Here is a 25256-nt window from a genome sequence, read left to right as displayed (position 1 = left end):
GTCACAACTGGGGACAAGAGTTGCTATTGGCAACTAGTTGCAATTGGCATGGGAGGGATGCTGCAAAATGTCCTATGATTCACAGAATAGCCCCCACAACAAAGAATTAGCCACCTCCAAATGTCAAATGTCAACTGAGGTATATGCAATAAAGATACTGGATACTGGTGAAATAAAAAAACTAATCACAAAAGACAATGAGTACAGGAGCTGCCCCGGTAGAGGTCATAACCTAAGAAGAAATACCACTTTATATATACGTTAATCCAAAGAGTCCACACAATATTTGTATTTAAATACTTTTATTTTCATTTCACAAAAAAGCAACAGTGTTTGCAGTTACACATGCCTTTCAGTCAGTGCTGGTCATATGCAAAACAAGTTATTAGAAATATAAAGAAAAATAAGCCTTTTCCCTTTACAAGTGAAACAACACAATTTGCAGAAATATAAAGAAAAATAAGCCTTTTCCCTTTACAAGTGAAACAACACAATTTGCATATACAATATTATATATATACATATTTTCAAAATCTTTCACAAAAGACAGATTATGATACAAATTTAGAATTCCACCCACAAGCTCAGACTCAAGGAATTGAAGATCTCTATAGGTGTTTAAATATAAAAATGTAATACCTTTACAAGTTTCCAAGTGACTACTTTCCAAAGTATTTGAAAGAGGCTATTCTTCACAGCAACATGGAACACTTGGCTTTAATCAAGACAGCTGTAAGACTAAGTTTCGTCTCAATCTGAGTTTGTTGATTAATGCAAATGCTCCAATTATGCCATAATTCTCATTTTATATACACATACATACACAGCGTATTATTGTACTGATGGTTTATAAAGTCCAATTTCTGGAGCATTTCCTTCAGCTAAGCCATGACCTTTACTTCCTTTGAAGTATTTTAAGTTAAGAACTGTTCAGAAATATCACTAATGACTACCATGACTAGCTCCGAAAAGGTGCCCTTTTTTCTTTTACTTCTGATCAAATTTAAATGTGTCATGAATAAACTTAGTTTTTTCTATGGCAGCAGGTATAAGTAATAGCAAAGTATAGGCTTTTTCAACACTAGAACCTGAGAGTTTGATATACAGTATATAACATTTCTTTCAAAATTTTCTAGGAGTTCTATCATTCAATATTTCCAAAACAGTAATATGGCAAATCTTCAGCATGGAGTAGTAGTGTCAGAAATGGGAAAACAAACAATGCTAAGAGACTTGAAGGAAGGGAAGACAGCAGAGAGGGAAGGGGGGAGGATGTGTGCATATGCATTTTCTCTGATGCAGACAAATGTGGAGTTTTAACATTTACCATATGGTAGATGAAGAGACAGTGTGATGTAAGAATGCTTAAAGTGAACATACAGTTCTGGATACATGATATGCACACAAAATACAAGGCTAATGAGGCAGCAATGGCTTAAATTTGTGAATGCCAGTGAAGAAAAACACCTAACAGTGTAGGCACTAAAGACAAAAAGTAAAGCACACAATGGAGAACAGCGGAGAAAGATGCAGTCACACAAAATAACTCTGGGTAGGAAAGGGCTAACTTGTCTTGCCACATGTGGGGGATGAAAGATAGAAAATTCCTTTTGGATTTAGTTTTGGGGCTCATGTTCTATTCATCAGAGCCATGTCAATAACTCAAAAGGGTCACTCCAACAAACAATTTCTACCAGGTACACAAGCTATGCAATTGATGCAATCATAATAGACTTCTATAGATGAACCACAAGTCCAGGCCTCAAGAAGCTACGCTTAAGGGTTTGCAAATGAGTTCTAGACAGCACTCTTATTGGCTTATCAGCTTTGCTGGTTTACCAGTTACTAAAAGATATACGAGCAATGAAGTTTAAACACATCTTTATTCAATACTGTCCTCTTGCCTTTCTAGAATTTACAAAAGCACAGGTCCCTTTTCACTATCTCATTCAATTTGAATCAACATCAGAAATGCTGGATCTAATTAGCTTTCACAACTCAACCACAGCCGAATGTCTTCTCCTGTTTTATCTGCTGCACACTTGTTGCCATTAGTTACATCACTACACTGCTACACCTTCCAGCCAGACGGCAGGGATTTAGTAGGTCTTTATTTTTGTTAGGTACAGTCAGGTCCCTTGCAAGGGACTTAGTGTTAAAAGAAAATAATGGAGGAAAAAAGAAGCAAATGATATATGTGCATCTATATGCTTGTATCCTTAATGGAATAGATCCTAGAGAATGAAATAAAATAACCACATAAGTAGGAAAAGAAGAAGTGAGGTGTCATATTACGAAACTCAACTTCCATTAGGTCCCTACATAGCCATGCAAAAGACTACAAAATGAAATAAAGATATGAAAACATATTTATACTTATTAAGAATATTCCCCTACCAAAAATAGAAATGTCTCCAAAACAGATAAGTAAGTAAACAACACACAACTATTCTACTTGCTATTGCCAACACAGGCAATAAGGAAAGGGGAGGATGGGAGATTTGTCATACACTGATCCTCGATTTTCATTAAGTACCTATATATCCATGCAAAGGACTAGGTACAAAACCAATAACATGAAAACATTTATATACATCTTTAAAAAGTATAGACACTGTCCTTTCCCCCTAACTACTACCCGCCCAAAGAACCCCTCCCCACACAAAAAATTAAACAATAAAAAACCCAAGATATGAAACCATTGCCCCTGCAGGCAATGAGGGAAGGGAAACAGAGGAGAGTTATCATACGTCTGGACCTCCAAGTTTCATTATATACATACATGTCCCAGCAGAGGACTGGGTACCACATTATATAACACAGAATGTAGCAAATATTTATATACATTAAAATGTGTGTGTATAGTATATAAATGTGTGTCCTTGTGTATACACACACACACACACACACACACACACACACACACCCCAAAAGAAACCAAACATCTATTCTACCATTGCCCCCTAGGCAATGAGGGATGGGGAGTATGGGATATTTTTCATAGAGTTAATCTCAACTTTATTACTATTAAGTACCTAAGTGGTCATACAAAGGACCAGATTCAAAATGAAGTTAACACCAAAAAGGGGCAAAACATTTATATACATTAAAAAATTATATATCTTGCCTTTTCCTCTCACAATCTCACTCCTCATTAAAACCCTCAAAAGCAAAAAACCAAAACCCAAACCCTGTAGTGCTCATATACTATTTGCTTGTGTACACAGGCTCTGAGGAAGGGAAAGAATATTTACCATGTTCCTGGGTCTGGGTCCCTCGTTACATTTGATTCCTACAACTCTAAACAAAAAACTGTGTTGAGAGTGAAAGAACAACAACAACAACAACTAGCAAACTTTTATATACATTAAAAAAAAAGACACACCCAGAAATTCCCCCACCTCCCCCCACCAAAAAAATAAATCCCTTAAACTACTCTACTAGTCATTGCCAAAACAGGCAATAAGGGAAGGGGAGAAGGGGAGATTTTTTCATAGAATGAACCTCAATTTTCATTACGTACCTAAGTATCCATGGAAAGGCCTTGGCACACAATGAAGTAACAGGAAAAAGAAGCAAGAACATTTATATACATTTCTAAAAGTGCACACCCCACCCTCCTGGAGATAGGGAGATGGAGTAAAAAAGAAAAACCATCTATACTACTCTATAATTATTGCCCACAGAGGCAATAAGGAAAGGGGAAAAGAGGAGATTTTCATACATCCGGACCTCCACGTTTCATTAGGTACCTGTAAGTCCAAGCAATGGACTGGGTACAGCATGAAATAATACAATATAGTAATGAAAAGTATATATACATTTTTTAAAAGTATATAATCTGCCCTTAGATCCCTCCCACCCCTCAAAACTTCAAAAAATCCAAGCTACTTTAAAATTATTGCCCATATACATAAAAAGGGTTAAGGGAGAAGAGACTGTTATACATCTATAACTCCACAGCTCATTAGGAACCTACATGTCCAAGTGAAGGACCGGGTACCCAATTAAACACTATAATAAAGAAGTAAAAATATGTACATACATATACAAAAGTATATACCCCAATACCCACAGAAGAATCCCTGAAGCTAATCAACTACTCTCTTAGACACCTGCCCACACAGGCAATCTAAGGGAAGGGGACAAGAGGAGAGTTGTTACAGGCTGAACCTCAATTTTCTAAATATATCCATGTAAAGGACAAGGTAAGAAAGGTTGTGACAGAAAAGTAGCAAAAATATGTATATACATGTTTAAAGTATATACTCTTACCCTGAAACCATTTTCTCTCTCCTAGCAAAAAATCTTCAATAAACCCAAACTACTCTAAGTATTGCCCACATAGGCAATAAGGGAAAGGGAAAAGAGGAGACTGTTATACATCTGGAACTCCATGGTTCATTAGGTACCATTTACTCTGGGCACCCGATGAATTAATACAATGTAGTAGTAAAAACAAGTATATACATTAAGTGCCTTTTCCTACCTTCCCCATCCCTCCCCTTCACCTCAAATACTCCACTTGACAACTACTCTGTTAGCTACTGCCCAGCAGTCAATAAGGGATGAGGAGAATGGGAGACTGTTACACATTGAGATCTCCACATTTCATTGGTACTTTCATGTCTATGAGGACACAGTATGAACTAAATTAGTAATACAATGTAGTAGTAAGTATATTTATATACATTAAGTGCATACTCCACTCTCTCCCACACCCCAAAACAAAACAAACTACTCTATTAGCTACTGCCTAAATAGGCAATAAGGAAAAGGGAAAAGAGGAGATTTGTCATACTCTGAACCTCAGTTTTCATTATATATGCATCCATACAAGGAAACAAGTATAAAATGAAGTATAAAAAGGTGGCACAATATTTATACACACTTGAAAGAATATACAACCCCAGCCCCCAAGACTAGATCAAAACAACAGCAACTAGGATTGCTCTGTTAGTTACTGTCCATGAGAACAATAAGGATAAAGGCAAAGGGAACATCTGTCATGCTTTTGGACCACCACGTTTTAGCTGCACGTCCACAAAATGGATGAATGAAATACAAAATGAAATAACACAAAATAGCAAAAACATCTGTACACACTTTTAAAAGAACATACTCTGCTCTCCTCTCAACATCACCACCTTCTTCCAAAGAAGGAAACCAAAAAACTAGTCTGTAGCTATTGCCCATATAGGTAACATGGGAAGGGCAGATAAAATTTTCACAGGATGATATATCACTCTTCATCAGGAAAAAATATATACAAAATGAAATAATACAAAACTATTAAAAACATGTATGTACATTTTAAAAGTATATACTCCCAAAAAACCCACTGAAAAAAAATCGATCAACTTTTCTATTAGCTATCACCCACGCAGGCAATAAGGTTAAGGGAGGAGATTTACCATACTTTTGCACCTCCACTTTTATGTGGTACTTACTTGGTAAAGCAGGGAATGGAGCACAAAATAAAAGAATGCAAAAACAAGCAAATATATATACCTTAGTTTTTAAAAATACAAATGGGGTAAAGGGGGAAGGAAGCTCTTTAAAAAGAGATTTAATTCCCCTAAATACAAAAGTAACAATGGCAAAGATGAGAAGAAAAGCTACGTCATATCCATGACCTCAGTTTTTAGAGAGGCCTAAGTAACAAAATCCAGATCTAGTTTTGCAGCCCAGGAACTGCTCTCCTTGGAAGTGGCTCATCTAAGATGTATTTGCCTTCCCTGTAGCCCTGTGAAACATGGGATTATGTGAATGTTTAGCAATCTGATGGCAGATTATGGTTCCAGGTACTTTGGTTTGAACACCTCAACAAGCTGTCAGTAATCCAACAAAATCAACACTTAACTCTTTTTTTTTTTTTTTTTTTTTGAGACAGTCTCACTCTGTTACCCAGGCTGGAGTGCAGCGGCATAACCTTGGCTCACTGCACCCTCCACGTCCTGGGTTCAAGCAATTCTCATGCCTACCAAGTAGCTGGGATTACAGGTGTGCACCACCACGCCCAGCTAATTTGCATATTTTTAGTAGAGACGGGGTTTTGCCATGTTGGCCAGGCTGGTCTAGAACTCCAGGCTGGTCTGGAATGGTCCTCCCACCTTGGCATCCCAAAATGCTGGGATTACAGGCGTGAGCCACCACGCCCAGCCAACACTTAATTGATTTCTTATTTCCTGATAGAAAGGATTCTGTTTGGTACCCTATAATACTGATGCAGCTTGATTTGCTCTCTATACCCAGGAGTCTTCTGACAACTCTTCTGTTCCTATGGTGGCTAATGTCCCATAAAATGGAAACACATATGGCAAAGAAAATTAAAGTAGAACCTGTGATACTAGGAAAGTTCATGAATGCTGAAACAATGACAACAAAATTTCATTTAAAGAGACTTAAATAAAACAGGACGGAGGAGGGCCCAAGCTTATAGTGAAGCTGATACTACTTGCAGTTTAATATATCTAACCATTTTATATTACAGAACAAACTGGACTCATCCAATTCCTACATTCATAACTTTTTAGATCTCCAAAGCATAAATATTTCTTCCACAATTCTAGATTTCCAATTCTCTTTTTTTAAATAATCTAGTATGATGTCCCTTTTATATTCAAGTAGACCTCTCTGCAATGAGAACACTTGTTCGACAAGTACTTGTGTCATGAATCTGTGTGCTTAAATAAAAGAAGCATACTGTGACTTCTGTGCTTCAGTCTGAGTTCTCAGAAACACAGTGGCTAAGACAATGTTTTGAGAAGATAAAACTTTGAAAGCTACCATTATACCTATTACACCGCAAGTTCTACCTCTCATTTAACCTCATCTTCCTGATGTAGTTTTTAGAAGTCCTAGATAGATGGGTTAGTTCAATATTAAAATTATGGAATTCTGTGGGAAAAACTGAGGCAAGGCCTACTAAAACTACAAATAATTAAGGTAAGGGCAAGAACAACAAAAACCTACAACTACTATGGATCTGGTATCAAGGGAATGAACAGCCTTTGAGTAATAAAGATAGCAATGGATCATGAGTTATCTCTTTTTTAGGCCAAGTTTTGATAAGGTTTTACTCATAACAATACCCCCCACACCACACATACACACACACACAGAGAGAGAGAGAGAGAGAGAAAGAGAGAGACAGAGACAGAGAGAGACAGAGAGAGGGAGAGAAATGATATAATTCAAGACAAGATTTGCCATATGCAGAGTTAACTAACATACGTTACAGGAGCGATGTCAAGAAGCACAGGTAAAACTGAAGAATCTTAACTGATTTTGAGAAGTTACAAAATTTAAATTTTGTATCAAAGTGGAATTTAGTACAACATGGTAAAAAACCAGCAACAACAACAAAACTTTCAAAAGTTTAGTATTTTTCCCTCACTCCAAAAATATAAAAACACATTAACTTTCACTATAAACTAAATTATCATTCATTTAACCAAAGCACAAGAATAAAGACTTACAATCACCTCAGTTGAATAAGACATACTTAGATGATCCTGTGATTCTCAGGATATAATATTTTCTACTCTAAAACAGATAAGGTTTAGAAAAGACTAAATTGGGGAAAACACACTAGTATTAAAGACGACTTTTTTTTAGCTTACCAGCCTTTTAAATTTTATTATATAAAAATATTTTCATAAAATAAAATATAATTTTATTCACAATTCCACACATTCTAACTTTATACCTGCTGAACAAAAAAGGTGACCTTTCCCACTGTCTGACTCTGTGGAGTGTTTTAAGTGCTCACAAATGGGTAACTACCCTTTTTATGTACATAGAAACTGTTTTCAAACATAGTTCTCAAGAGTTATTAGGAAGACAGCTTTTCTCCTAAGAATCAAAGAAACACAACAATCTAGGTATAAGTCTGCATAGCTCAAAAATTCAACTACAGTATTTCTCTTTCAGAAGGAGTAAAATGCCATACAGCTTTGGACATCCTCCCTCATTTTTCTTTCTTTCCTTCTTTGACCACTCCTTTTATGCTAGTTTGGACACACAAAAAAGAAAAACTGTAATTTTTAACTAAACAAAAGCACGATTTCTGATAGTGAAAAAAATTCAAAGCCCACCATACTAAACATGAATTCAAGTTACTCCTATCCCACATTCTCTTTGTTCCTTTAAGGTACTATGGTGAACTTCAAATAATTTTTTTTTTCAATTTCTCAAAGGCCCTGTTTTAAAATACGCTTATAATATGCTACACTATCATATAAAATGAAAATTCACACATGGGTATGATTCAGAGAGAAAGTTTCCATGATCTATGATGCCAAAAGGCAACTTAAATTGCATTCTTAGTAATAGTGATAAAAGTCACAATGAAAAACACTGGTGTTAGCAAAATGCTTGCCACGAATGTAGAAATACTAACCTAAAGTATATCTACGGCAGGGAGTGATAAAGGTGTACAGATTTGGGGACTATCACCATTTATGAATGAAACAATTTTAATTAAAGTTACCTCAGTTTGGAACAGTTTCCTATGGTAACGCTATAAAACATGAAAAAGAAAGTCTTAAATATTCAAAACATTTAACCTTTTGGCCTTGTTTAGCTTTTCAATACAACAAAAATTTAAAAAATCTGTAGCACCTGGCTATCCTGCAGGAAAAAAACCACAATAGTTACAGACATTATTTAACCTTTTTTTCAGAAAAATAAAGAATTAATCAAAACCCCAAATCAAAGTAGATTTGCACACCTGAGGTCGGTTCTTACAGTGCATGCTTTATTGTCTTCATTATCATATTCTTCAGAGCTAACTTTGTACCACATTCCAATACCATCTATCAATAAGAAGCAACAGATGGCTGACAAATCAGCGGCCTGCAGTGATGGCGGCTCTTAGGGTAGAACTTTCCTTGTTTTACTGTGTCAGTAACTTTCTGTATACTGAGGAATAGAACAGAATTCCAAAACAGGGTTTTTTCCCCCCATTTGTGTATCTTCAAAGTAGAAAAATTACTCATTGTTTTTGTAGATGGTTGGCATTTAGGTGAATATAATTTTATAATAAATAACTACATACTGCCCAAAGTTTCAGAAAAGATGGATGAAAAATACAGTCAGGCCCTGAGCTAACTAGAACTCCTAAGAGTGCAAACAACTTGGCAGCGATCCTGGCTTTACCTTGGCTTTTGAAAAAGCAGCAGAGCCCAAGCTTACAAGCTCTCTGAATGGGCGACAAAATGAGGTGCGGTTGTGCATGCTACAGCCACCATGTGAGACTTTTTAGGTTCTTCTCCATCCACTGGATATTCAACTGAATGACTTCCAAAGCCTCCTGGACACAACGAAGCCGGAAGGTTGCCTCTGACTGATTTTCAAAGAATGCCTGAACCTGTAAGTTCCACACAGAAGAATTTCAAAAGAAGGACAATAAACCTTAGGTAACTCCAGCTTTTAAAATAAACTTTAACTTAGTGATGGCTATGCTGCTATCTTGAAAGCAGTAGAAAGAAGTACTTTAATATTCAAGGTATCTACATGGAGTTCCCAATCAATATGGTGATATCTGAAACAATTTTAAAAAGGAAATCTTTTTACTCCCACACGGATACATTTTTTCTAACTTAAAATGGAACTGAGGAGATGTTTAAGTAACAATAAATAAGGTAGAGTACAAAGGCTTGGTGCTACGAATTCACCCTAAGAATGCAATTCTTCCGAACAATTTTATGACCCCTTAAATTATTTATATTAGGGAGACAAGGGAAGAGAATGGAATCAGAATTTTTCCTCATTATCATATATGCCACCCTCTAGAAGTAATCACAATGCTGAATCATTAGTACTGATTAAGGAAGACAGAGACAAGAGACAGGAACTAGCACGAAAATCCACCATCTCCCTTAAACTGAGTAGCCTGGCCGGGGTGTGCGGAGGGTTGCCCAGTCTCTGTACTAGCATTTTATAAAACCAACCTCAGATAAATGTGCCTTTGTTGAAAACAGGTAAGTTGATCCAGCAACAATACTTTGTATGGTATAGGACCCCAGATGGAACCTGAAGAAACACAAAACCAAGAGCAAAAAAATTTGGCAGCTGCTGGTAAAACATTGTTCCTGAGTGCAAAGGAGTCTTTAATGACAAAGACAGAGTGGAATCCTCCTTCCGGGACCACAGCTGAGGAAACTGGGGTAGCCCTATGCATACTTATTGCCGGCGGGAAAGAAAGGTGGGCAGAAAAAGGGAAGAGTTCAGAACATGCAGACAAATTATTAATCCGCTTAATATCGTCGAAGATCACACTGTACACCCAGAAATGCCGTTATGGATTTAAAAGTAGCAAAAAGCCTACATCTGCATCTAGCTGAATGTGAGTTCTTAACTGATGCCTTGGCAATGCAGAGGTATTTTTCAATATGCATAGCTAAATGGTTGCTGTGAAATAGTCTGTAGCCATGCTGAGCTAAGTAACCTAGTGCCAAGCAAGGCTAGCCTTAATTAGAACTTAGATGGAATGCTACTGTTAAATGATTCATGCTATGGAATTATGTTAACAAATGTGAAAATTTTCGGATGTTTCAATTAAACTGTCATGGAAGTATTTTTCCTCTCACAGAAAATCCTAACTTCTGTGAGCCAACACAACACTGGGAACTTTTTTCAAATGCACAACTTGAGAATACTAAAAGTTAATAGTTTTCTGAGAAACTTACTTCTGTACAAGCTTATTCCAGTTCTCTTTGACAAAATCCCATGCCAGTAAGTGTCCAGGAAAATGTCGACCCACTGTTCTAATGATAAAAGACAGCTTCTGTGTTCGGATGTTATCTCCATTCAGGCTACTTTTCATTAACCTGAAGAGTAAAGCAGATTTAGCCTCCAAAATTATTATTCATGAAGAAGTGATGACTGAACTTAAATTAAAATCAGTATGGTTTCCTAATTAAAGCTCGGTAGCAACTCAAGAAATAACTGTTGCATTAGTCTACGATTGATCTATAGATTGAAAATGTCATTTTTTTTAACCAAGAAAGGACTCACCAATGAAATAGACATTTACCTATATTGTCACATGACAATAAATAGTTTTTAAACAGTAAAAACATTTAGGAAATAAATTCTGGTAGAATTTATTACAATTCGGGAGGGGGGTATTTTTTCTCATAAAAACCTTATTTGATTTGAATGGGCAGGTATGTTATACTACCATTCTTAAATTAGGCCATTTGAATTATTTGAAAATTAGGATATATTTCAGAATACACTTTTATTAATGTTCATAGTAAACATTTACTGACACTATGTACTAAATAATGTTCTAAGTCCTTGACACAACAATGCTATAAAGTAGGTATTTATTAATACTACCTAACTCAATTTTATAGTTGAAGAAACTGAGGTTATCTAATTGACCCACAGTTACACAGTAATAAATACCAAAGCCTGACATCTGAACGAAAGCAGTTCTCATCTACTATGCTGTACTAGTTGTTTACAGTGAGAAACCACCCCCTACTCCAAGACTGTGGCAGTATTTTTAGGAGGGAAGAAAACAAAAGCACAACAAAACGTGATGGGTTAAATAAATTATGATAGAGCCATACTACAGAATATTATGAAGCCATAAAAACACTTCAGTTTTTTTTTTCTTTTTTTATAAAGCAGGCTTCATGAAGTGACATGGAAAATCTTACAGTCTGATCATTCACTAAAAAGACTGTCACAAAACACTGAGTATGGTATAAAACTAACGTGGTTTTAAAAATGCGGTTAAATATGTAGGTATATATGTATGTACATACATACATCTGTACATATATCTATTCCCACAGATGAATACAAAGACCAGGACTGACACTGTTGTTAACAGAGAAAACGAGAATGGAAGTGAAGGATCATAAGAAATGCTTTCATATTTTACTCTATATTCTCAGATACTGTTTGAATACTTTATCATGGGCATTATTAGTGTATTACTAGTACAGTTTAAAAACAATGATTTTTCTCTATTTGTTAAATCAGAGGCTGGCTAATACTTTAAAGAAAATGACTATTTACAGTATATCTTTTGGTAAGTGCATCTGGACAGGTACTGAGGACATCTCTGGGACACTATTAAGATTTATCTGAGCAAAATCATACAACAGAAGTAATGAGACCCAGAAGCCTCCTTCTATCCTCAGTGTGACTTTTAACATCTGTGCTCTTTCGCTCCACCAGATACCTCCATATTCCTCTTGGCTACGTAGAGCTCCTCGGCCCCACCACTGCCTGTTCTTTCTGTCAGGAGGCCCGACTTGCTGCCCTACCTTCATCCATATGACACTCCTACTTCTGGGCCTTCATCACCACATATTAAAAAGGAAAAGTCTGACAAATAAATTCATATGAACATAGAACCTAGAAGGTTTAATATGTTATCTTTTTCTGAAATATCTGCATTTTTAAAATGACAGCTTGCACAAAGCAATGCCTTGATCCCAAAATATGGAGTACCAATTGTGGGGTACAAGACAACACTCCAAGGGGAGGAAGACTTTTTGAGCAAGGAGGAGGAGGGGGGCTGTGACTCCTGACATCTTGCAATCCCTTTTGGGAAAGGATTTTCTGCTTGTCCATAAAGATAAAGCCCAGCACCTGTGGTCTCCTCACCAGACTGTCCAACTTAGGACTGGCCTGTAACAGAAGGGAGGAAAGCAGATCCCCTCAAAAATGAGCTCCTACCCAGGAGCACAGTGTTTGTATTCTTTTGGTTTCTGTATATCATATTCCTCCGGTGGTTTCATACCAGTAAAGCTTCCGCACATCCTCTGAGCTGGCAAGTGCTTCTAGTATTTTGTTCTTCTCTGCTTCAGAGCCTATAGAAATGTATTTGCCCAAAAGGAAAGACCAGCCTTTGTCAGTTTTCGCTCCAACTTTGAACACAGTTGTCATGACGTCAGTAGGTAGGCTGTAAGAGAGGTGGTCAAACATGAGAATAACAAGAAAATATTCTGAATACAAAGGTGAAGAGTTGGCTGTGGTGGAGTTTCTGGTGTGAGGGTCGGTAATAATAACAAGTTTGAGTAAATAATTTAGGGCTGAGAAAAAGTTTAATTCAGTGACTGCTATTTTCCTAGCAGTGCAACTATGGATACATTAGTTCAATTTAATATTCACTGAGAACTCACAAAGAACTACGCAGGCAACAGGCTGGACACCAGGGAGCGGAAGAGGAATGAGAGCCTCTGTCTTCTGAGAACTCACAGGCTATTCCGAAGTATAGAGCAATAAACACATGCATTACAATTCAGTGTGATAAGTTTCGTGGTAGAAATATAGCAGTAAATGGGGTACAGGGAGAAAACATAGTCTACTGCCTTTATTAAGATCTCAGAGCTTGGAAAGACCTCAAAAGGTTATCCAAATCCTCCATCCCAACTCTTCATCTGATGCTTGAATCTTCTCTCCACAATGTATGGTAAGGAGCTGGAGAGAACCAATTACCACCAACAGCTTTTCTATTAACTGTTAACTCTACCTGCAATGTTTTATTTCTAAATTAAGACACTTGTTTATCACCTCACACCCATTAGGATGGCTGCTATCAAAAACCCAGAAAATGGCAAGTGCTGGCAAGGATGTAGAGAAATTGGAATGCTTGTGCACTGTTGTTGGGAATATAAAATGGTGCAGCTGCTGTAGAAAACAATACGGCAGTTCCTCAAAAAATTAAAACTAGAATTGCCATATGATCCACCAATACTACTTCTGGGTATATATCCAAAAGAACTGAAACCAGGGTCACTAGGAGATATTTGCATACCCATGTGCATGGCATTATTATTCACAATAGCTAAAAGGTACAAGCAACACAAAGGTCTGTCCATGAATGAATGGATAAACAAAATGTGGTATATACATACAATGGAAAATTATTCAGCCTTTAAAAAGAAAGAAATTTTAGCCGGGTGTGGTGGCTCATGCCTGCAATCCCAGCACTTTGGGAAGCCTAGGCATGCAGATTTTCTGAGGTCAGGAGTTCCAGACCAGCCTGGCTAACATGGTGAAACCCCGTTTCTACTAAATATACAAAAATTAGCCAGGTGTGGTGGCAGATGCCTGTAATCCCAGCTACTCCAGAGGCTGGGGCAGGAGAATCACTGGAACCCAGGAGGTGGAGGTTGCAGTGAGCTGAGATCGCACCACTGCACTCCAGCCTGGGTGACAGAGCAAGACTCCGTCTCCAAAAAAAAGAAAAGAAAGAAAGAAATTTTAATGCATGCTACAACATGGAAGAACCTTGAAGATATTATGGTAAATGAAATAAGCCAGTCACAAAAAAAGCAAATTCTCTATGACTCTACTTATATGAGATACACAGTGTAGTCAAACTCACAAAAACAGGAAGTAGAATAGTGGTTACCAGGGACTGGTGGGGAGAGGAAGTGAGGAATTATTCAATGGGTACAGAGTTTCAGTTTTGTAAGATGTAAAAGTTCTGAAAATAAGTACACAATAATGTGAATATACTTAACACTACTGAACTGTACAGTAAAAAATGGTTAAGATGAATTTTCTGTTGTGTGTATTTTACCATAATTTTTTAAAAAGTCTTGTTTGAGACTGCAGATACATAGAGTTCACCTACACCAACACTCAGTTTTATAACATTTATGACCCAGGATGAGAATACCCTGGTTTCTGTATAAGATCTGAGATAAAGAAAAAGAAGATAATTCATCTGAGTAGAGTACTTCACCTTTGAGTTCCATTGGACGCCATCCAGTCATCAAACAGTTTCATGGCAGTAGTGGAGCAGTTCCCCAGGTTGTGGGTGCAGGCAAACTCTAGCAGGGCTGACCGAAGCTCTCGCATAGATGGAGTGCCCTCATCAGTCCAAGTTTGTTGTTGAATTTGGTTTTGAAGTAATTTAAATACCCTGGTCTAGACAGACAAAATAGATTATAATGGCTTAATAATAATTAGGACAATCAGAAAAAAACAGGACAATTACTGCCAGGCACAGTGTCTCATGCCTGTAATCCCAGCATGTTGGGAGGCCGAGGCAGGCAGATCACCTGAGGTCAGGAGTTTGAGACCAGCCTGGACAACACGGTGAAACATCTCTAGAAAGGCATGGTGGTGGTGCCTGTAATCCCAGCTAATCAGGAGGCTGAAGCAGGAGAATCACCTGAACCCAGGAGGTGGAGGTTGCAGTGAGCCAGGATAGCATCATTGCACTCCAGCCTGGGCAACAGAGCAAGATTCCGCCTCAAAAAAAAAAAAAAATTAGGACAATCAGATCTCTTTTCCCCAAAATTTATCCAATGAGGCAAAAAAAAGGCATAGATATTACTCATTAAATATCAACTGACATATGAAGCCCACATACAGCTGGGATGAAACCATTTGATGTAAAGGCTATGCATAAGACTGCTATAGCTAAGGGGAACTTTTAGTGATATTAACTCAGAAAAAAATTAATGACTTCTGTGCAGTAGGGAAACTCTTTGCTGCACTTCTTTTTTTTTTTTTTTTTTTTGAGACGGAGTCTTGCTCTGTCACCCAGGCTGGAATGCAGTGGCCAGATCTCAGCTCACTGCAAGCTCCGCCTCCCGGGTTCACGCCATTCTCCTGCCTCAGCCTCCCGAGTAGCTGGGACTACAGGCGCCCGCCACCACGCCCGGCTAGTTTTTTGTATTTTTTAGTAGAGACGGGGTTTCACCGTGTTAGCCAGGATGGTCTCGATCTCCTGACCTCATGATCCGCCCATCTCGGTCTCCCAAAATGCTGGGATTACAGGCTTGAGCCACCGCGCCCGGCCTGCTGCACTTCTATCTGTACTCAGCTAGAAGTTATTTTCCTGCCAAAAAGTGTCACTTATAACCACTGCTGGAAGGAAGTCAGAACTTCCTGACCTTGTGACTTTACAATCTATAAACCTATAAAGCAATGAGAGAAAAATAAACTTCTTTACTGATAATGTTTAACTGTTTCTGAATCCAATATTAAAGGTATATTTAACATTATCAACTAGTTTGATGCTATAACAAATTAACTAAATTAGCAAGGAAATGAGGCCTGCAGGGAAGAATAGTTGTTTATAGTTTATTTTTTCTCCCAAGTTTCTATTTAAACAACTTTCAAACCTACAAAAAAAGATAGTACAATAAACACCCATACACTGTTCATCTAGATTCACCGGTTTTTAACATTCTGACATTTGCTTCGTTTTCAAGTGTGTATCTCACACACACACACACGTTTTTTCTTGTTTTAGCTGAACAATATGAAAGTAAGATACAGATATGATATTTCATTTATAAATACTTTGGCATGCAACTCACATACCAGAACATTCTCTTACAGAATCATAATACCTTATCATACTTAAGAAAACTAATAGTTATCCATTAATATCATCTACTATCTAGTCCATTGGTATGGGATGTCATTGCTAAACATATACTTGTGGTATTAAGGTACTAACAAACACTTTTTTCATCTCTCTCCAAAATGAAAACACCAAAGCTGTTAATAGCATGTCGAAGTATTTCCATTCTGCAAGTTGTGCACGGTGGGTGGGGGGTGAGGACACATGAGATTTTAAAAAGCATCATATGAAATATGCTTTTATGAATACCACTAGAAGGAACAAACATTCTGATATAAAAAATGTTTTTAGGTATTCTTTATTTATTTATTTTTTTTGAGATGGAGTCTTGCTCTGTCAACCAGGCTAGAGTGCAGTGGCGCGATCTCAGCTCACCGCAAGCTCTGCCTCCTGGGTTTACGCCATTCTCCTGCCTCAGCCTCCCGAGTAGCTGGGACTACAGGCACCCGTCACCATGCCTGGTTAATTTTTTTTTTTTTTTGTATTTTTAGTAGAGTCGGGGTTTCACCATGTTAGGCAGGATGGTCTCGATCTCCTGACCTCGTGATCCACCCGCCTCGGCCTCCCAAAGTGCTGGGATTACAGGCGTGAGCCACCACGCCCGGCCATTTTTAGGTATTCTTTAGAAAACCTTCATGGCTATGTAAGGAGGACCAAAATGAAAAAAATTCAACAGATACCCCCTCTGCAGTAATCAGCACGGGAGGATTTCTTCCCTCTGGTACTTCTTTACCTCCACCACCATCGTGGCATCTCATCTCAAGTAATCATGTACCACAGACGACCACATACAACAACCCTTAACTTCAGAAGTTTAGCTCAAGTTCTTCACAGAGCATTGCTTTCTTCCTTTCTTTTAGGTATTGACAGTGAGTACCACTGACTACCACTGTCAATACCTAAAATGAATCCTATTTGGAAATTTTTAAACTATTGAGGCCATTATCCTAGCAATGACTTACTCTGAATAAGCATCTTGTGGAGCTGAATATGAGAATGGAAAAAAAGAATCTTCAAGGAAAATAACTCAAGGTTTGTGATAACATGTCAACTTGCTTGTGTTTATTTCAAAAGCAATGAAACACAGAACAGACACCTTGTGGAATGTGTGAGTGGTAAAGCTTTTGAGTCATTGGGAGGACATGAAGTAGAAAAATAGTTGCTATGCTGACTGACAATGCAAGGAATGGACAAGCAATGCAGGAGATTCCACTTGACACACCTGACTTCATTCTACATGGTATCTTCACTGGCTTTACCTTCTCAATAGCATTATGATAGAAAACCATCCCAAATGACTGGAGAACAAAAGAAATTTAAATCCTACTCATAACAGTCAAATAGGAACAAATGAAGAATGTGAGAAAAAAAATCACATGCTTGAAATCCTATTTAAAAAAACAAAATCAGTGAAGAACAATGGCAATACTCACTGAGCATTTACTAGAACACAAAGGCAGCAATGGAAAGAATGGCACTTAAAGTCCTGAAAGCAAAGGAAATCTGACACTTGAAGATGGCTGTGGCTAATTCCTGAGCAGTCACACCACCGAATTACAGGGAGCAATTTTACTAGTTAGTCTCCGTATGAAATCATTAAGACAAGTTCTCAAAATAGTCGCTTAAATGTATTTCAAATTATAACATAAGAGAGTAAAACATTTTAAGAAAGAATAATTATATTATTAGAAAAATCCTGTTATAAAATACCATTTTTATAAGTAATCCAGGTTTTTAATATTAATTAATATTAATGAAACAAAGTATGTGCTTCAAATTACCTTTCCCTTTTAGAAACAAAATGAAAAGTTTTTCTATGGCTCCAAATTAATTTTTTTGAAATTTAAGCTCATTCAACTCTATGATTTTACAAAGTGAAACAGCAAGTGAAGAGAGGAAATAAATTGATGGGTTATACAAGCTACAAACACTGGATTTGTAATAAAATGCAACAACAACAATAATATTAAATTATTTTTAAAATAAAACAGGCAGGGAAAGATGCTAGCACTTATGTTGTATATTACATTTTGATTTACTGCTTTAATTTTACACTGATATGCCCAGAGAGTTCTTTCCTGGGTCAACTGAGTTTCTTAAAAGTGAAATGTCAGTTTTTATTGCCAAAGGTTTATCCCACCAATGCCTCATATGTAAAAGAATGACAGATTTATAAGTGATAAAACAGGAATATGGCTAGGATCAGATGTTAACATCAGATGTGAACAATTTAACACAACTGAAATGTGCCTCCAGACCCTACCCATCACAACACCACAGCATCACAAAATGCAGCATATGTCATGTGCAGCCTTTATAACAAAATGACCAATAAATGCACATAATACTTTGGTTCCAATGATACAGAAGTTAATTAGAAATCAGTCTTAGACACTAATACATTTGAACATCACATCCAAGGATTCATAAATGTCTGCCATCCCAATTCCTAACTGTAGAATGTCAGATTTCCTAGTTTGGGAGTACTGATGCTACCAGAATGCCCTAATATTAGAATAAGAATATTAAAAAGACACGTTCTCCCTCTTGGTGAACTAAAGTTAACTGGGCTTTTAGCTAACCATATGAAGACATACAGCAGTAAAAGGGCGTCCGATCTTGGAAACACATACTAAGCCTTCTGCCCTTGCCCTCTATCCATCAGTCCCTCGATCCCTCCTTGAAGTATGTTCCTAATAAACACATATCTGCCCAGAAAGCCGGAAATCATCTGGGATGAAGATGCAGTTGAAAGAAAAGGTAAGTATCAAGTGCTTCCTGAGCACTAAGCTCTAAACAGAGTTAATAGAGAGGCAAGGAGAAGATTGACTTCTGCCATTATGAAGTTTAACTGGGCAGCTTCAGAGTCGGGAGATATTCTGCCTCCTCATGGTATATTCAGAACCAACACTGCCCTTTAATAGTGAAAAAAAGTGAGTGATATGCACTAATCTTATTTATTGCCACCTGTAGTAGGTTGAATAGTATCCCCTCAAATTTTGTGTCTGCCTGGGACCTATGAATATGACCTTATTTAGGAATAGGGTCTTTGCAGGTACAATCAAGTTAAGATGAGGTCATCCTGGTTATGGTGGATCTTAATCTAAGAATGGGGAAATATGGACACAGAAATACAGGGAGAACACTGTGTTGACAGAGACAAAGGCCGTGGTGAGGCACCAACATGCCCAGGAATACCAAGGATTGCTGGCAATCACTTGAAGTTAGGAGAGGGGGAACGGAACAGGTTCTTCGTCAGAAGGAACAAACCTTACTCTGCCAATACCTTGATTTTGGCCTTCTAGCTTCCAGAACTATGAGAGAATAAATTTCTGTTATTTTAAGACATCAAGTTTGCAAGGACTTGTTTTGATAGCCCTAGGAAATTAATATACTACCCCAAAGGCTGTTATTATACTAATTACCTCAAACATAATTCTATGCAATATTTTAAAATATACTGGTCCTGGGGATAACTGGATATCCAGACTGAAAAGAATGAATCTTGGTGTCTACCTCACACCATCCACAAAAATCAATTTCAGATGGATCATAGATCTAAATGTAAAGGATAAAATAATAAAGTTTCAGAAGAGAACGCAGAATATCTAGGGGTAGGAAAATATTTCATAAGCTAGATTACATTAAAATTTAAAACTCATATTAATAAAAAATCATTAAGAGAGTAAAAAAGCAAGATGGAGTAGGAGAAGATATTTGCAAATATACATGACCAACAAAAGATTCATATCTAGGATATATACAGAACTCTTACAAATCAACAAGAAAAAGGCAGACAATTTAACAGAAAAATAAGCAAAAGATGGGCATTTCACAAAAGAACATGTAATGGTCAATACATGTATCAAAAAGAAAATCATCTTCACATCAGTAGAAAAATGTAAATTAAAGTCAAAATTGCAGTACCACTATGCACCTATCCACATGGCTAAAAAGGATTTAATATGAATGATAATTATCAGCCAAGATATAGAGCACATAGAATTCTCATACACTGCTAAGTGTAAATTGGTACAACTTTGAAGAACTATTTGATAGTACAGTATTAACTATGCATGTGTTATGATTCAATAATCCCATTTCCAGACATACACCCCATAGAAATGCATAAAGACATTCATCGAAGACATCATAACAGTGCTATTCATGATAGCTTCAAACTACAAATAACGCAAATGTCTATCAACAATAGGCGAATTGGTTAACTAATGGCCAATCTCTTTATTATATGAACACTAGAAAGTTGCTATTGGATTCTAAGTTTGCCCTAAAGAGATGAGTAAGCTATTTGCATACTTCTTGGAAAGGCACATAAATATTGTTTTAAAAAGTCATTATTAACATTTTAGATATAAAAAAGTCTCTTAAGTTGACAATTTCATTTTTAGGAGAACAATTAGATGTGGGTCAGTCACTTGAAACCTTAAATGTATGGTCTGCAAGCTTTTCAAAAGAATATGACAAGAAGAAAGCTTCAATTTTTCTAACAAAAGGTATCCTGGAAAGACGACGTTGCTAGGACACAAACTAATTTTACAAATAGCAATATAATACAAAGAGAAGTCTTTGGAGTGAAATTAATCTGGGTTTGAATCTCAGCTTTATCATTTACCAGCTAAGTGACTTTAAAGAAGCTATTCCATCTCCTCGTTTATTTAATGAGGGTAGAAATATCTACCTTGGCATTGTGTGAGAATTAAATGAGGTAATCTACACTAAGCACTAAGCACGGTGGTGTGTAAAAGCACTCAAATGCACGTGTTTCTGGTGTGTTTCAATCATTTATTCACTAAACATTTACTGAGGGTCACTACAGGCCAGGTCATGTTCCAGGCACTGGTTTTTATTAAGGCTGCTAGCTGAAAGCCTTATGAAACAGAAAATGATAAAAATCTTAACCATTAGAAGAGACCTCAGAGAATCATCTAACTTAAGGATCTTGCTCATGGGTAGGGATGGGGTAACTTCTTTGGGGTCAGATCAGAAACTTTTAGAGGAGGAGAGCTTTTCAAGCTCCACACGGCCACTCTGCCCTGCATTCCCTCCACTCACTGAGAATCATGCAGGTGATGAGAGAACTGTTTACAGGAGATGCACGGTAAGGCAATAATACAGGCAGAAAGAAGGTTGTTTTAAGAAATGATTTAATCCAACCCCTTCCTTTTACCAGTGAGAATACCAAAACCCCCAAAGACTTATTCTAATTCTTGGTCTAATACTATCTCCCTTTCCCTGAAAGCTGCCTTTTGCCTGGGTCCCTGGGAAATCTCACTAGTTTATAAAGCAAACTCTGTTGTCAAAATGCGCTAATTCAGAGAATTAGATAAAAACAAATAATTTTTCACTCTCTTTCAAGCTTTTAAAGTCTCACTCAACAGTTTAATATTGAAAGTATCCAAAATAACAACTGTTAAGATCAGGCAGTTGATATTAAGAAAGGTAAAATGCTCTCTAATACTAAGACTCCTTTAGTGCTTTGAAAAGAAACATATCCACCAGCATCATTAGCCATTAGACAATTATCAGCAAGAACTCTTAAACAGAATATTCTCAATACAAACATAACTGTCATTTTATAATGACCACTAGAAAATTAATGGAGAGATCTACTTTGTAAAAGGGCCTATTTCAAACATTCATCATGTAAAAATAAAACAGGATTTGAATAGAGAAATACTATTCTCATGTGACCTCATTTTGACAGTAGTGTCAAATGTCTGTATTTTGATATTCAAACAAGACTATATCATACTAAGCCTTTATCAGCTCTTCATCATAAGCAACATCTTGATTTTAAGTAAAGATTTCACAAGCAGGAAAGTGAAGAAAATGGAATTTAACTGGTTGCTTTTTCAGCCTACTACTGACTGAAAATGGAACCATGAATAATAATATTAAAGATAAATAGCAAGAAGCTGGTAAAAAGGCAGACTTACCACCAGTCTTGAGGCCAGATCCATGTATCCCAGTTTTTCAAGGAGGTTATAGATGAGGCCTGTCTGAAACAGGGCTTCAGTGATGGGTGCAGTATGGTTCTCATTTCCAAGATAATTAATCAAATCAAAGGCCCTCTGGAGAGGTACCTTGCCTAGGCTAAAGGATAAAAGAACAGGAAAAGTAAATATGCAGAGACACACAGAAGAACTCTATGCATGCTAAGAGAGAAACTTAGGGTTAGATGGCGAGTCTTGAAGACCAAAAATTTAAGCTTACAGTGGCATTCTGTAAAGTTAAGCTAAATATGATTATCTCTGATTAAGTTAATGTGGCCCAAGATTAAGGAAGCATTTCAAGAGAAAGATAAACAATAGCTCATTTTTTTAATTCCTAAGTCTCCTGTAAATTGCTACTAACTCAGCAAAAATATAATATCTTGGGTTAGAAAAGATGAATAGTACTAATTTTATGTATTAATTAGTTATATTTGCCAGGAAAGAGAGTATAGCATAGACAGTATCTGAATTTTTTAAAAAATTTTGTTGGTTTAATGGGAATTTGTTTTTCAAACTTGTTATGACAAGGTCTATTGTGAATTTACGGTGAGTAAATTTTTAAAATTAACCATTTTATAGAAATCATAGCAGTAATGGCTAAGATGACATAAGAAGGGTACTTCATAAAAAACGAGACAAAATGGAAATGTCCAGGGAGGTCAGAAGGAATATTCTTGTAACCTGAAATGTTCCTGTGTTTCTAAGCCTATCATCAATCTAAATTGGTAATATGCTACTCAGATAATATCTTTACATGAAGTCACTGTCATCCTTGGTTTTGGGATTCTATAATGCATAAGGTGGTTGGAGAGGCAAGTAGTACAGATAAGGTGGCGCCAGCCATCAGAGATGTCCCTCAAAACCAATGCATAAGCACTAATTTTCATGCTTAAACCAACTGCTGCTTGAAAATAATTCTCTGATGAAATAAAGCCTGAACTCCTGTTTAGTCAACAAAATATGTATCCTGTTTTTGATATCTAGTCTTGAATTACTATGAAATCCTGTTTCATTTAACTGTTCAGTATGTTTGCAGCTAATGTTTTATAAAGTCCCTGGAGGCAATGAACACATATTGTATTTTCCCAACCCTCCAAAATGAATTGTACCAACCAATACATGCTAGTTCTTTCAAACTGTTTTTCATATATGTTCTTTACATCAATGACACTTTTTAAAAAAGAAAAAAACTCAAACTAAGTATACTCTACCCTGCAAGTTCAAAGATGTTGTTGATAAGGTTGGCTCGGTCTTTGTCACTCAGAACATAAGGATTTATTTTCAACTGATTGATTAGAGCTTCCCAATCATCATCTGCATAGTGTACAATATAATAACCATTCATGTTTATATTCACTTTGACCCACAGCACTTCTTCTGTAAGATTGATGACACCTAATGGAAACCAAAAAATGAGAGATTGAGAGAGAAGACAATTGGACAAGAAAAAAATAATTACATGAGTGCTTTGTTTCTAAGTTAGTTTATTTTTAATCATTCTAGTAAGAAAAAAATGCCTGTCTCCAAGTACAGTTATTTTCACGTTAGTGAAGGTCAAGATATTCATTTAACAATTATTTATTTACTGTGCATTATTGGCTGTAAGCTAAGCGCTAGAAATCAAATGGTGAACAAGGTAGATATACCTCTGCTTTTAGAGATCTCACAGTCTAAAGTAACCAGGCAAGTACAATATCATACAAGCGCTATTGACAGAAAAAGAAAAGACAGCATTCAACGAATGCACATAGAAAAAATGCCTCACTCTCCTAGGGAAAGTTAGGAGCAATTTCTTGGAAGAAATGACATCTAAGTTGTCATTCTTCTAAGAGACCTCAAAATATTTAGGTGTTGGCCAAGTGAAGAAGATATAGTAGGAAACCTAAGTGCTCAAGGCCCAGAGAGAAAGTACACATGGTATCCATGCACTGAACTGGCTCCCAAGTTCATTGTGGCTAGAGGAGAGAGGGAGGGAGAAAGTAAAGGTGCAGGATGAGACAGCAGTAGAAGACAGTGAGAGAACAGTGTAAAATGTGTCCCATGGCCGGGCGCGGTGGCTCAAGCCTGTAATCCCAGCACTTTGGGAGGCCAAGACGGGAGGATCACGAGGTCAGGAGATCGAGACCATCCTGGCTAACATGGTGAAACCCCGTCTCTACTAAAAATACAAAAACTAGCCGGGCGAGGTGGCAGTGCCTGTAGTCCCAGCTACTCGGGAGGCTGAGGCAGGAGAATGGCATGAACCCGGGAGGTGGAGCTTGCAGTGAGCTGAGATCCGGCCACTGCACTCCAGCCTGGGTGACAGAGCGAGACTCCGTCTCAAAAAAAAAAAAAAAAAAGTGTCCCATTTCGGCCTCTGTCCTTTGTCATGTTAGCAAAGGAAGAACAAACAAAGTCATTTAGAAAAGTCACATTATTTAAAGCTAGCAAAATAAACGTTAGGGAAGGCTTAAGATTACATAAGAGACAAATAAGAAATAATTGGGTTAAAATAATAGGAAAGGTTAGGCACTTTTTGGGTCTCTACTATAAATGCTGAGAGAATTGTTAGAAATTTCTATGGAATTATGTCAACTAATGTACCAATAATGAAGTGCTAAGAGTTAACTGATCACAAAATATATGTATGAATTTTTAAAATCCTTAAGACTGCTAATGAAGAAATGTCTTTTAAAGTTGGCAACAAGAACGTAGACTTAATTATAATGGGGGTATGCTTCTAAGCATCTTGAGGTTTACTACTTTTAGAATGTAAGCTACATAAGCTTACTGTTTTGTTTACTGCTAACGCCTCAGCCCCTATAACTATGACCTAGCAGGTACTCAACAAATACCATTGAATTAGTGAGTGAATGAATAAATAATGACTATGTCACAATAAATAA

General features: G+C 36.9%; 1 protein-coding gene and 1 long non-coding RNA gene across 3 annotated transcripts in view; both read right to left on the bottom strand.

Annotated features, from left to right (window-relative positions):
* Window positions 1-285: 285 nt before the first annotated feature.
* Window positions 286-5815, bottom strand: LOC105513431. The gene is made up of 2 exons (XR_001002027.1): window positions 466-5815; window positions 286-409 (listed from the first exon to the last, which is right to left on the bottom strand). It is a non-coding gene; the product is annotated as an uncharacterized LOC105513431 (long non-coding RNA).
* Window positions 5816-5880: 65 nt separating this feature from the next.
* LNPEP (leucyl/cystinyl aminopeptidase) overlaps window positions 5881-25256 on the bottom strand; it is a 101622-nt gene continuing 82246 nt past the window's right edge. For both annotated transcript variants that reach the window (XM_011944296.1, XM_011944297.1), the window contains exons 12-18: window positions 23583-23766; window positions 22315-22471; window positions 14723-14907; window positions 12770-12931; window positions 10695-10835; window positions 9957-10038; window positions 5881-9373 (exon numbers count right to left, since the gene is read on the bottom strand). In XM_011944296.1, the coding sequence (XP_011799686.1) occupies window positions 9242-9373; window positions 9957-10038; window positions 10695-10835; window positions 12770-12931; window positions 14723-14907; window positions 22315-22471; window positions 23583-23766 (1043 nt within the window). In that variant the 3' untranslated portion in view covers window positions 5881-9241. The remainder of the gene's footprint in view (window positions 9374-9956; window positions 10039-10694; window positions 10836-12769; window positions 12932-14722; window positions 14908-22314; window positions 22472-23582; window positions 23767-25256) is intronic.

The sequence above is a fragment of the Colobus angolensis genome, unplaced genomic scaffold (assembly GCF_000951035.1).
Source record: "Colobus angolensis palliatus isolate OR3802 unplaced genomic scaffold, Cang.pa_1.0 Scaffold23, whole genome shotgun sequence".
Taxonomy (NCBI): domain Eukaryota; kingdom Metazoa; phylum Chordata; class Mammalia; order Primates; family Cercopithecidae; genus Colobus; species Colobus angolensis.
This window is presented reverse-complemented; position numbering and strand designations above follow the sequence as displayed.